Below are 13,338 nucleotides of genomic sequence, written 5' to 3'. Positions count from 1 at the left end.
ATACATCTGTCCAAAGGCCGACTCCCCGACTCCCCAGCCGCGGGGTCCCGCCCTCCCTCGACATCCCCCCCTCCCCCAACAAGCAGGGGGGTAAGGAGAGCTTTTATAAACAGAGTGGTGGTGGGAGGGGTGCTACATGCAGAAACAGCATAATCATCTCTAACAGTCATCTTCACATTTGTCATCAGTGGTCTGACCAGCATTATCTTGATTGTTTTAGGTACAATTAATCTTCAGTTCCAGGGTCCATTTGTTCCCATTTTGAATTGTGGCAGCTCATGTCCTGGGTACAGTCTGGTCATCATGTCATTAACTTCTCCACCTGGTGTTTGGTATCCGTAAGACAGTTCATAGGCTATGATAACCCAGAATATTATCTACAGCCCTTGAGAAAGAACTAAAGGTCCTTGACTATGCTTAATGACGACATTATTATTATCTAGTCTCCTTTCACTGTTTTCCTTTGTTTACACATGTTCTCATTTCTCTGATTAAACTTATTCTTTGACTAAAGTTTTCCACAGGCAAGAGGCAGGTAGATGACATGGTGCAGGGAGGGTCCTGCTCCGTTTCATGATGAGTTTTTCTTTCTACTATATATATATATATGATATATTTGAAGTATAATTGATTTACAACCTATGAGAGTTTTAGAGGAGAATGTTTACACAAATATCTCTCTACAGATATAATTCAGCTGGAGTTAATTTTGATGTCTGGAACAAGTTGAGAATGTAAATTGATTTTTTCCCCCTGTTTTCTGTCTCCTTTTCACAGAAATTAAACTGTATGCCAATACATATATTAGACTATAAGCTTCTTGAGGACATCCTGTTCACAGTTGTATCCCTTGTGCAGAACTAACACATTTTCCACCAAATTAGTCACTCAAAAAATATTCATCAAATAACTATTTTGTTTACCATTATTAAGTTAAACCAGGGGAATCTTAGACAGACTTGGCTCTAATGTCCTAGTAGCCTAAGTAAGCAAACCAAAACCTAAGCCTGTAATAACTTGAGGTTAGAAATTTGAAACCAAAGGGTAACCAATTACCAATGGCCACCTAGGCTTTCCTAAATAAGGCAGCTGCCTAAGCTAGAGTCAATCCATTTTCTTGTGTTGACTCTTTGTAAGTCTATCCCCCAATTCCTGTTGCTGGCGTGCTTCTAACTAACCACTTTGCATTTGGTGACGCCCCATTCTTGCTCTAATAAATTCTTAAAGGTTTTAATATGCCTCAGTTTATCTTTTACCATGTGTGGAGTTACTTTATTTACTAGGGTCTTAACTGGACTATCCTGTTCATATGATGTCTTGGTCTAATTTATACTTTGTTGTAGGTTTGTGAAGTATTAATATCACCAGGCTAGTTTTCTGGAAGGCATAGACATTTAGGAGCTGAGGAGGAGTCACTGGGAAAAGAGAGGCTGAAGACATGATGTCAACACCTGTAATAGGGAAGAAATTTGGACTCTACTACGGCTGCTGCTGCTGCTAAGTCACTTCAGTCGTGTCTGACTCTGTGTGACCCCATAGACGACAGCCCACCAGGCTCCCCCGTCCCTGGGATTCTCCAGGCAAGAACACTGGAGTGGGTTGCCATTTCCTTCTCCAATGCATGAAAGTGAAAAGTCAAAGTGAAGTCACTCAGCCGTGCGTAACTTTTAGCAACCCCATGGACTGCAGCCTACCAGGCTCCTCTGTCCATGGGATTTTCCAGGCAAGAGTACTGGAGTGGGGTGCCATTGCCTTCTCTGACTCTACTACAAGTTAACCACTAAAGGGATATTACCTCTAAGCTTCTGTGCATGTGTATTCAGTTGTATCTGACTCTACTATAGTCTGCCAGGCTCCTCTGTCCATGAGGATTCTCCAAGCAAGAATACAGCAGTGGGTTGCCGAGTCCTCCTCCAAGGGATCTTCCCTGATCCAGGGATTGAACCTGCATCTCTTCTGTCACCTGCATTGGCAAGCAGGTTCTTTACCACTAGCACCACCTGGGGAGCCCTGCCTGTAAGCTTAAATTATACATAATAACCCATCTCCAGGAACTTTGCCTCCTAGGTAATGAGCATTAAACTAAATTGCCTTTGTTTAGCACACAGGAAACAACCCTGACCAGGCACAATGAAGGGAGGAAAAAATTAACACATCCCCTTAGGGGGCTGACTGGAATCTGGAAATGTTTGACTTTACTCCTTTTCCTTTTAGTATAAAAGAATCCTAAATTTTAACTCAGGCAACATGGTTCTTTGGGGTATGAGTCTACCATCTTCTTGGTTTGCTGGTTTTCTGAATAAAGTCACTCTTTCTTGGCCCAACAACTTGTCTCTTCATTTACTGGCCTGTCATGCTGCAGCAATATGAGCTTGGATGTGGTGACTTCCAAGGGGAGAGATGAGAAGGTGGATTCCGAGCTGGGAGGATTGAACCGGGCAAGAAGAGGCTCTTTTCACTCAGAGGGCAGGAGTCAGGCCAGAGTGGATGGATGCATGTGCCTACTCAGTTGTGTCAGACTCTTTGTGACTCCATGGACTGTAGCCCGCCAGGCTCCTCTGTCCAAGGCATTTCCCAAGCAAGAATACTGGAGTGGGTTGTCATTTCCTTCTCCAGGGGATCTTCCCGACCCAGGGATCAAACCCATGCCTCCTGCATGGGCAGATGGATTCCTTACTGCTGCACCACCTGGGAAGCGGTAAGGGTGGATGTGGATGCAGGTAAATGTGGTAGGGGTGGTTAGGTACTTAGGGATTGCACTGAATAGCTCAGGCTGTTCCACTCAGGTAGAATAAGATTCTCTTGTTGAGAATAATATAACGCGGGTAAGGGGTGGTGGTGGTGGTGGTGGTGGTGGTGGCGGCGGCGGCAGCTATTGCAGTAGTGAGGAATGGAAGAGGAAGTTGACTTACCAATTCCTAGGGTGATTGCTGAGGCGCTCAGCTGAGGATGGTGACTGAGATTTATACCGCTACCAGACTTCAGGCTTCCATGCTACTGTCCAGTGGCTGCAAAGATCCAACTCAAGGAAAATTGGGTGAGAATTTGCCAAAACTCTTGGGGGAACTAGGCCTGCAGAATTTAATTAGAATAGCACCTCACTTTGGGGTTCATCTCTTCTGACTGCTCCTGCCAACTTCCACATCCTGTCAGCAGGACAAAATGATGGGTAACGAGAGCCAGGCTGAGCAAGTCGGGGCTTGGTAACATGTGCACCAGTCTTTGCATCACAAAACTTGAATGAAAGAATTAGCTAGCGCTAACATCACTGGATTAGACACATTGTACAAATGCTTTACGTACAATGTTTTACCTAGCCTTCACAAAACTATCTGTGAAGGCTACTATCCTTAGTCCCACTTTACAGATAAGAGGTCTAGTGAAGTGAAGTCGTTCAGTCGTGTCCGACTCTTTGCGATCCCGTGGACTGTAGCCTGCCAGGCTCCTCTGTCCATGGGATTCTCCAGGCAAGAATACTTGAGTGGGTTACCATTTCCTTTTCTAGGGGATCTTCCCGACCCAGGCATCGAACACCGGTCTCCCGCATTGGAGGCAGACACTTTAACCTCTGAGCCACCAGGGAAGCCATAAGAGGTTTAGAGCCTGAAGAAATTGGTAATTTGATTAAGATCCCGTGTCCATTTAGCAGCATCTCTCAAGTCTGATAGCAGTGTTCGCTCTAGGCACAAGTGTCAGTCCGTAAGAAAGCTGAGCGCGGTAAGATTCATTTCAGTTCAGTTCAGTCGCTCAGTCGTGTCCCATTCTTTGAGACCCATGGACTGCAGCACTCCAGACTTCCCTGTCCATCTCCAACTCCCGGAGCTTACTCAAACTCATGTCCATTGAGTCGGTGATGCCAACCAACCATCTCATCCTCTGTCGTATAAGTGCCCATATTATCGAAAACATACGGTAACCACAGTCCGCCTGCACCCGTCTGGTGACCCGGCACGCAAGATACTCACGCGCGCAGTCGCCGTGGCTTCCTCTAGGAAAACAGGCGGCTTAATCTCGGTCAAGGTGTCGAGCACGACTCTATCTGGGCTGGATTCCTTCTGCCTGAGCGTCCGATCCGAACGTCGTGAGGGCGGGGCACGGAGGGCGGAGCCGCCGCCCGGAGAGTTGCGGATTGGAGGGGAGGAGGAACAGGGGGCGGAGCCTTGGTGAGAAGCGAGAAGCTGCAGCAACCATGTAAGCAGCTTTGATTCTGCCGCAACCGCCGGCGGCCTGAGTACCGCGGCGCTAGGCTCCCAAACTGTCTTTCTGCTCCTGGACCGGGTGAACCCGAGGCTGGGGTGGAGGGTGGCCTGCGGGGCTGGGGCGGGAAGCTCAGGTAAGGGAGGGACTTGGCGCGCGGACGGTTGGGCCTGAGTGTGGGGAAGAAGGCGGGTTTAGGAAGCTCTATGGCCGGAGCGGTGGGGAACTCTGAAGTGAAGGAGACAGCTGGGCTTCACAACTAGGGCTGAGGCCGGGCTGCGGCGGAGGCCGGGTAGGGAAGGGCAGAGAACCTGTGCTCCAATTCAGGCGGCTCCCCTGATTCCCCGGTTGCCCCTTGTGTAGCGAGTGGGGAAGGGATCCGGGTGGGACTGTCTTGGAGAGGTTTCCTTGGAAGCATTTGAAGTTCCCTTGCTCCTGTCTTGTTCCGTGTACTTGAACTTATTTCTGAGGTCCCTAGTCCAGTTCCTCCTCTCTCTGATGGATAAGCTCTGAGCCTGTGTTTCAGAGGTGCATACGTAGACTAGACAAAAAAGTTCCTAATCTACAGAAACGATACCAGTAGTGAGGTTTCAGGTATATATTTATTCTCCTATAGTGCTTGTCTGCTGTTTGAGCCCATTCCGTTTGTACCTGTGTCAGTCTCTTGAGGAGAAGACCTGATTTCCCAGTTAGTATTTTCCCTTTGCTTAGAACGTTCCCAACAAGCGGATGAGAATGGAATATTTTTAGGAATTTAGGAATCTTCTGGTTTATATAGAAGTTATTATTAAGACATTCAAGAAATATGAGAAATACTGGAATTCCGTATGTCATTTCTGTTTATCTGATGCGTGTATTTATTAAATTATCCCGTACTGATTCAGTGCACATTCTTGTAAATTTACTTCGATATTGACAGGAGAGATGGTCTTTTGTTATATTGTAGTGTTTTGTTTCTGATCTATTTGAATCTTGTTTTCTAGCACTCCCAAGCTCCCACTGTTAGAATTCTTACAAAAAAATTCTTAATTTTTTTCTGTTGGATTCGAGTTTGTGACAGAGGTGAGCAGGTTAAGTTTCTGTTGAAAAAGCAAGACTACTCTCCCATGTCCTCTTTTTCTTCTTTCTGGGAAGAAGAATATGGATCATGTGGTTTTCCTTTAGAAAGCCTCCATCTATTGGTTTGTCAGTCAACAATTGAACACAAAAAATCTTTGTAGATGGAAACTAACATTTCTAGTGTTCAGCTGTCCTGCATTGTTAGATATATTTTGAGTTTTTTGTTTTTTTTTTTTTTTAAACACTGTAGTACTTAGAAATGACTGAACTGATACTTGGGTTTTTCTGTCTGCTAACATTTTGATTTAACTAGTGGAGTAGGCTTATTTTCTAAATGTCAATTCCTGACAAGCCTTTTGATAGTGTTTAGTGGAAGTGCATATACAAGTCTGCAAAGGAAAAGAGGCAATGTGTTGGTGATACATGAGAGAGGTCTTTGAATGAGTAAGTGAATACTTCAAGTTACCTCTCAGATAGGAAATAATCCTAGTTTATGTCACAGACAGTTATTATTAAGCTACCAGAGAAAGAGTTATGTAAGGTAGTTTTTTCATGGTTGTGATATCGTTATATAATTATTATGATTAACTGTGTGATTGTATCTTTTAGAGACTACATTGGTCAGTATTTTCATGGTAATTTTTATCCTCACATCTCCAAAGTTTAGTAAAAGTTTGTGGGTGACTCTCTTAGGTGTGATGCTGACTTTGCAGGAAGGTTGCTTTATTCCTCTCATGTTACTTGTGTCAAAGCAGAGTGTAGGATGTTCTCTGAGACCTTCAGCTTGCTACTGTTGTTACTGCGGTCACCTCTCTTTTTTACTTTTTTGAGTTTACACTTGGTCAGTCAATCATCAGCTAATTTCCCAACCCTTTCTGTGGGAGTGTGGGTTATCAGGACACTTTAGAAGGACGTGTCCTTTCCTTCCTTCCTTCCTTTGCTCCTTCAGTCCCTTCCTCTTTTTCTTCCCCCCACCCCTTTCCAATAAATGTTGCCAAAATTCTTTTTGTCAGTGGTTTTATTTTTGTTTTGTTTAATGAACAATTAAATTATTAATCAGGCAACATCCTTAACAGTTAGAATTCAAATAGACCAGAATTGAAAGTCTGTGAAGTGCTACAAAATAATTTTGCTCTAAAGACTAATTCTGTGCCTTTTATGGGCAAGTACTCTGCTAAAAGTGCTTCACATACACTATCCCACTTAGTCACACTATGCCTCAGTTTCCACTATGTAAAATGAGGATGGTAATATATGTCTTACAAGGCTCTTAGGTGGGTTTATTCAGCTAAGAAATTTCAGTCAAAATTTGAAACCAAGAGTGTATGCCTCCAAAACCATTACAAACCTGAAATACCTCTTTTATTAAAAGAGGAAATAACTAGATAAAAAATGCTGCCCTCTTGGAGGGAAAAAGTATTTCTGGAGTGAAACTTGGCGTCTGGTTATAGTTGGACCACTGAAGAGCTTATGTGACCCTCAAGAAAGTTGTTTTGGGGTCAGTGTACATTGGTTGCCTCAGAGGTAAAATGTAGTAATAAGGCCAGTTTTGTGTTGCAGGCATTTATAGAAATGAAATGAGATGGTAGGTAGGATTTTGAAAGTGAAGAGCTTTTTTTAAGAGTGTAGTGTCCTTGTAAATATAAGATTACACGCTATAGCACTTTATGAGTTATGCATAGTTCATGGTCTTCTGTTTTATTTGAAGTATTAATCAATATGGCAGAAAATAGACATCTGTGCTTTTCTGTTACCTGCATCTGAGGATGTAGGTAATAGTCCTTTGGTTGAATTATCATTTTTGGTTATTTAGGGGAAAAAAAAGCACTTTAAGATCTTCATTTTAATGCCTACATGAGTTTAGACTTAAGGAGAAAAACCAGGCTTCTATACCTAGGAGCACATGTAATGGGGATCAGCTTTGTTGGTTTAGATCGTTCTCATAACTGATGAGACATAGTTTGAGGTAACTTTTGAGGTTATATAGAAATGTCATTAAGGAATGACTTTTATTTCCTGTTCTTGGAAGTAGTTATTTTTTAATACTATTTAAAAAGGAAACATGGGAATAAGTAAAATAAAACTTTGAAGAATTTGTATGCTTTTGTAAAACAAGTTTACCACCCCCCCAACTTTAAAGAGCTGTTTCTTTTTCAAGAAAAAAAATCTTAGAATGAAAAACATATAAATAAAGTGAAAAATCTTTTTTTCCTTTTTGCCTGTTCACATTTTTTCCTTGCTTTCAAATTTTTAATACTTTGGGGTGTTTTTTTTTTTATTTGAAACTACAAATACATATACATAAATACAAATACCTAAAAATATATTAATTTTGAAAATGAGATTGACTGTAAACGTTCCTAGTTTTAGATAATTGAAACTCTTCCTTATCATCTAGACTGCAGTGTTTTCCAGTATTGATTTGGAACGTATGCTGAAGTAGACTTAAGTACTCTGGTTTTCTTAGGTGTGAGTTTTTGAAGTCAGATTTCTATACGTTTGAGTGCTGTTTGGGCTTCCTGAGGAACTTACTTCTGCTTACTCCTTTTGTTTATTAGACTCATGAAATGGCCACAGATGATAAGACTTCCCCAACACTGGACTCCGCTAATGACTTGCCTCGGTCTCCTACCAGTCCCTCTCATCTCACACACTTTAAGCCTCTGACTCCTGATCAGGACGAGCCTCCTTTTAAATCAGCGTATAGTTCTTTTGTCAATCTCTTTCGATTTAACAAAGGTAAGACCTGTTAAAGATCAGACATCCTGCCATCTTGATTCTCTGAAATTCTCTTGTTATGCTGTGTCTTTACAAGAAAGTGAATATTAACTAGAAAATAGCCTTCATCATAGGTCCTTGGGTTTAATTGCATAAGAAAAAAAGCTAGAATTTTGTCTTTAATCTTAGTAATTATTGGAATGGAAAGTTGGAATTGAAAACTAAATGTTAAAATGAGGTTAAAGTTAGCATCATCATTTTTTTTTTCCTTTGTTAATATATCTGTATTCTTAAGTCCATAGGATGGACTTTGCTCTTTTAGAGGTTAATAGCCAAAAGATTTTGATGAAAGCAGTGAAACTAAAGAATGAGCACATGGGAGGAAGGGTTCATATTTTTCAAAAATGAAAAGCTGTCAGCAGGCTTCTTATTAATTTAATACATTTAATGATATCAAATGAAAATATGTTTTTAAAATGAGCTTTTTTTAAGTAATATGTTTTTTACTCATTAGAAGAGTTAAAAAACATGGTCTACATCTTTTGCTTTATATTTGACAATATTGTTTGAAATGTGTTGGAAAGTAATCCCTCTCATTGAAAGGGATTTATGGGATAATAGTTTAACTCAGTGGAAATTTTAATAGTGTTAACTGACTTTTATTAGCAGGCATGTTTAAAGCTCTGTAAAACCTCCCATTAGTCCCATCATTTTGAAAACAGTAATCTGTTTCTTTTTTTTTAAAAGAAACCTCAACAGTCTTATTTTCAATAATTCTGAATTTCTGTAAAAATTAGGAAAACAATACAGGAAGTTCTCATATATCCCTACACCTTGTTTTCCCTGTTACTAACATCTTACATTGGTAGAGTACGTTTATTATAATCAGTGAGCCATTATTGACAAAATATTACTAACTAAAATATGTATTTTATTCATACTTCTCCAGTTTCTACCTAATGTCCTTTTTGTGTTCCAGGATCCTGTCTAGGATACATTACATTTACAGTAGTCTTTTTATTAAGCAAATGTTTATTGAGCACCTGCTGTCCACTGGGCACTATGTTAATAGTCAAGGAGAGTGAAGTGAAGTCACTCAGTCTTGTCTGACTCTGTGCGACCCCATGGACTGTAGCCCACCAGGCTCCTCCATCCATGGGATTTTCCAGGCAAGGATACTGGAGTGGGTTGCCATTTCCTTCTCCAGGGGATCTTCCTGACTCAGGGATCGAACCCCGGTCTCTTGCATTGCAGGCAGACGCTTTACTGTCTGAGCCACCAGGGAATCTATCCCATAAATGAAATAGAATAACAAAAGATCCCAGCCTTCATGTGGAGCTTGCAGTCTATTTCCATTAACATGCTCAAGAAATTTCTAGTGAAAAGTAAAACACACTGAAGGTCACATATACCAAGAATGTAATTATTGGCCTGTAATTTTGCCACCTGTTTTGAATTTTTTTTTTAACCCTTTTACTTAGTACGTGATACAAGTATACATTCTTTCCTGAAAAATCTCATCTATTTCCTTTTCTTTGCTGAGCTCTTGCGTCTTAGTTTTTGCAATAATTCCAAGTTTTCCTTTGCTACAGAGAGAGGAGAAGGGGGCCAGGGAGAGCAACAGTCTCTGAGTGGAAGTTGGACCAGCCCTCAGCTCCCTTCAAGGACACAATCTGTGAGATCACCTACACCTTATAAAAAGCGGCTTAATGAGGAGTTCCAGCGTCGATCTTCAGTGTTAGGTATGATACTGTTCGCATTTCATTCCTCTCTGAGTATTAGACTTTTCCCAGTCATTGTTTCCCAGGTTGTTTATTGACTTAACTTTTTTGCTATTTGGAATAGTCAGGTACTCTTGAGAATTAATGAAACATAACCTGGATAGTGAAATAATTTGTTGATACCTAAACAGAAGTTCTTAAAACATTTCATTAAACTTTAATTTGGGCTTTCCAAGTGGTGCTAGTGGTAAAGAACCTGCCTACCAGTGTAGGAGACATAAGAAATACGGGGTAGATCCCTGGGTTGGGAAGATCCCTTGGAGGAGGACATGGCAACTCACTGCAGTATTCTTGCCTGGAGAATCCCAGCAACAGAGGGATCTCCAGGGAATCCTGGTGGGCTACAGTCCATAGGGTTGCAAAGAGTTGGACATGACTGAAGTGACCTAGCAAACAAGAGTTCTTAAACATTTCACTGAACTTTAATTTGGGCAAGGCAGAGATCTGATTTCACTGAACTTTAATTTGGGCAAGGCAGAGATCTCTTGACTGTTTTTTTTTTTTTTTTTGATTATTTACTTGCTTGGGTTCCAGCAGAGGACAGTTTGCAACACCCCCAGGAGAACTCAGGTTAGTCTGAACCTTGTGACTGCCACATCTGTTCTTGGGGTGGCCAGTGTAATGTGACGTGCATGCCGCTGGTTGCAGAAGCCTCTCAGTTCCATCAGTGGGCTGCCACTTGCTCTTGGCTTTCTGTCCTTGTTGGGGTGCAAACTGTCAGTGTGGCTAGATAAACTGAGCTCCTCTCCCGTGTTTGTTCTCCATCCTGTTCTGCTATACCGTCATCTCCTTCATTTTCATGCTCTTCTGTTGAGTACAGCCTGGGATTAGTGCCTGCATCAAGACACTAGCTAAAGTGAGTTGTTGTATGTTTTATTTCTGTTAGATTATTCAACTCAGTGCAGTGGTTTGCCTGACTCAAGGTGGTAGGGGAAGGGCAATGAGAGGTGGCATAAGAGAGGGAAAGGGGTACAGCATTGAAAATCAGGTGTCTGTGAACGTCAGCTCTTGTCTTGTCTGGCCAGTCTTCCCCCCAGGGTCTTCGAATGACAAGTAGGCAGGCACAGGTAATGGTGGTCGGCAGAAGCATATTTTATTAATGGCTAGTTGGGACTTGTCTCAGAACCTGCTACCAGTAGGTCAGAGGAGGCGGTGAAGCTGAGCAGAAGGAGAGCTTTTCCCAGAGGACTGGAGCAGAGCTGCCTGCATCACCTCTGCAGGTTTCCCAGGGCAGAGGGCCCTGGCCTGGGTTATGTCAGCTGTTTGGTAGGAAGAATTAGAAGGAAGGAAGGGGGAGAGGGAGAAGTAAGTTCCTTACTCCAGATGGATGGAAGGAAGAGACCATCCCAATCTGACTTTGAACCTTAAACTCGCACCTGGTCCAGAGTGTCACTCCTGTTTTTGTTAAGGGTACTCTTAATTATAATCCTATATTGAATTAAGCATAGGATTTCTTCGTTTATAAAATTGAGGAGTTAGAGTCCAGCCCTGTAGAGAGGCCTGAGCAAGATGGCAGCTGCATGTCGGAGCGTGAAGGGTCTGGTTGCCTTAATAACCGGCGGAGCCTCAGGCCTAGGCTTGGCCACAGCGGAGCGACTGGTGGGGCAGGGGGCCACTGCTGTACTTTTGGACCTGCCCAACTCAGATGGGGAGGCCCAGGCCAAGAAGTTAGGGAAGAGCTGCGCCTTTGCCCCAGCCGACGTGACCTCAGAGAAGGATGTGCAAGCAGCCCTGACTCTAGCAAGAGAAAAGTTTGGCCGTGTGGATGTGGCAGTCAACTGTGCAGGCATTGCAGTGGCCAGCAAGACATATAACTTAAAGAAAAGCCAGGCCCATACCTTGGAGGACTTTCAGCGAGTTATCAATGTGAATCTCATAGGCACCTTCAATGTGATCCGCTTGGTGGCTGGTGAGATGGGCCAGAACGAACCAGACCAGGGAGGCCAATGTGGGGTCATCATCAACACGGCCAGCATAGCTGCCTTTGAGGGCCAGGTTGGACAAGCTGCATACTCTGCTTCCAAGGGCGGCATAGTGGGCATGACACTGCCCATTGCTCGGCATCTGGCTCCCATGGGTATCCGGGTGATGACCATTGCTCCAGGCCTATTTGGCACCCCGCTGTTGACCACCCTCCCAGATAAAGTGCGCAACTTCCTGGCCAGCCAGGTGCCCTTCCCCACCCGACTTGGTGACCCTGCCGAGTATGCTCATCTGGTACAGGCCATCATCGAGAACTCATTCCTCAATGGAGAAGTCATCCGGCTGGATGGGGCCATCCGCATGCAGCCTTGAAGGGGGAAGACAGAGAGAACAAAGGTTCTGCTGTCTCTCCCCCTCCTGGAGTGCTCTACTCCAGTTTGGAAGGAAGCCCAGTAGCCATTTTGTAACCTCTGCCTATCAGTCACCCTGTGTGCCTAATAAAGTCTCTGTTTCTCATGGAAAAAAAAAAAAAAAATTGAGGAGTTAGACTAGAATCTAGTCTTTTAGGGGTTACAAACTGACAGCTTACCAAACCTTGTCTTGTTATTTCGATAAGCTTGCATTTAAATATTGCTAGGTAGAACTTGTAATGTCCAGTTTGCTGCATTCCTTACAGTCTTTTCTCTGTCCACTTGATTCTTTGATTCTTCCTTAGCTGCTTGAGGCATTTGAGTTTGATGAGCCTGGGACTGTTTGACCAGTCTAGTTCCTTTTCCTATTAAAATACTGTGATTCCACAATTTACCAGCTATGTGACCCTGGGAAGTCATTTGATTTTCTATTAAGAATATTCATTTTACAAGAGAAGTAGCTGAGATGATTGCTTGAGGGCAGAGTGCTGAACCAGATTTTCTCTCCTTTTTCTTTCATCCTCATCCACATTGAAGCCATCATCTGTTGTTTCTGGGAATAGCCTTGCTCCTGGTTTTTCCTTGGATGATGCTCTTTGTATTCTCTTATACTCCTAAGTGGCTATATGCAAGGGGCTTTGCAGTTAATTATTTCCCGTGCATGGGACCACAACTTTACTGTTCTGAAAGCTTCATCTGTCTCTCCTTTTGCAGTTCATAAGTCATGGAGAGTTGGTTTATCACAAAGACTCAAGAACAGTTTTGTCATTCTAATACATGTACATTTTTATTGTAGTAATAACGTATCTGCTGAGATTAAGGTATTGTTTATAGAAAGATAAAGTTTTCAGTTTTGTAACGTAAGTGCCATTTAAATAATATATTTCCATAAATAATATATTTCCATAATTAATATATGGAGAAGGAAACGGCAACCCACTCCAGCACTCTTGCCTAGAAAATCCCATGGACGGAGGAGCCTAGTGTCCATGGGGTCGCAAAGAGTTGGACATGACTGAGCAACTTCACTTCACTATAATTAATATCGATGGAAGTTCTTCATCAGTTTAGATTTAAATATTAACTTCTCATTTGTTTGTAGTCTTTTCTTTGCCACTCATCCAAAACAAAGAACATCTAAAGCAAATGTAGCAAATAGTTTGGGAAGGATTTAGAGAGGGCCTTGCCATAGGTTATGAGGTTAATGAGATTAAGCTAATAGCAGTGTTCATCCATTTTGTCAGGCCAAC

General features: G+C 42.5%; 2 protein-coding genes across 2 annotated transcripts in view; both read left to right on the top strand.

The window, feature by feature from the left end:
- Window positions 1–4,207: 4,207 nt before the first annotated feature.
- The window catches only part of PIKFYVE (phosphoinositide kinase, FYVE-type zinc finger containing), an 83,071-nt gene continuing 73,940 nt past the window's right edge, over window positions 4,208–13,338 (top strand). Inside the window, exons 1-3 of the mRNA XM_040228658.1 lie at window positions 4,208–4,333; window positions 7,815–7,995; window positions 9,567–9,716. Coding sequence (XP_040084592.1) covers window positions 7,824–7,995; window positions 9,567–9,716 — 322 coding nt within the window. The 5' untranslated portion in view covers window positions 4,208–4,333; window positions 7,815–7,823. The remainder of the gene's footprint in view (window positions 4,334–7,814; window positions 7,996–9,566; window positions 9,717–13,338) is intronic.
- On the top strand, window positions 11,239–12,213 carry LOC120854550 (3-hydroxyacyl-CoA dehydrogenase type-2-like). Its single transcript, XM_040228659.1, has one exon. It carries the CDS (start codon window positions 11,265–11,267, stop codon window positions 12,048–12,050), a length of 786 nt encoding a protein of 261 aa, XP_040084593.1. The 5' UTR covers window positions 11,239–11,264; the 3' UTR covers window positions 12,051–12,213.

The sequence above is a fragment of the Oryx dammah genome, unplaced genomic scaffold, assembly GCF_014754425.2.
Source record: "Oryx dammah isolate SB20612 unplaced genomic scaffold, SCBI_Odam_1.1 HiC_scaffold_27, whole genome shotgun sequence".
Lineage (NCBI taxonomy): Eukaryota > Metazoa > Chordata > Mammalia > Artiodactyla > Bovidae > Oryx > Oryx dammah.
Note: the sequence above shows the minus strand (reverse complement) of the source record. Positions and strands in the feature narration are given on the sequence as shown.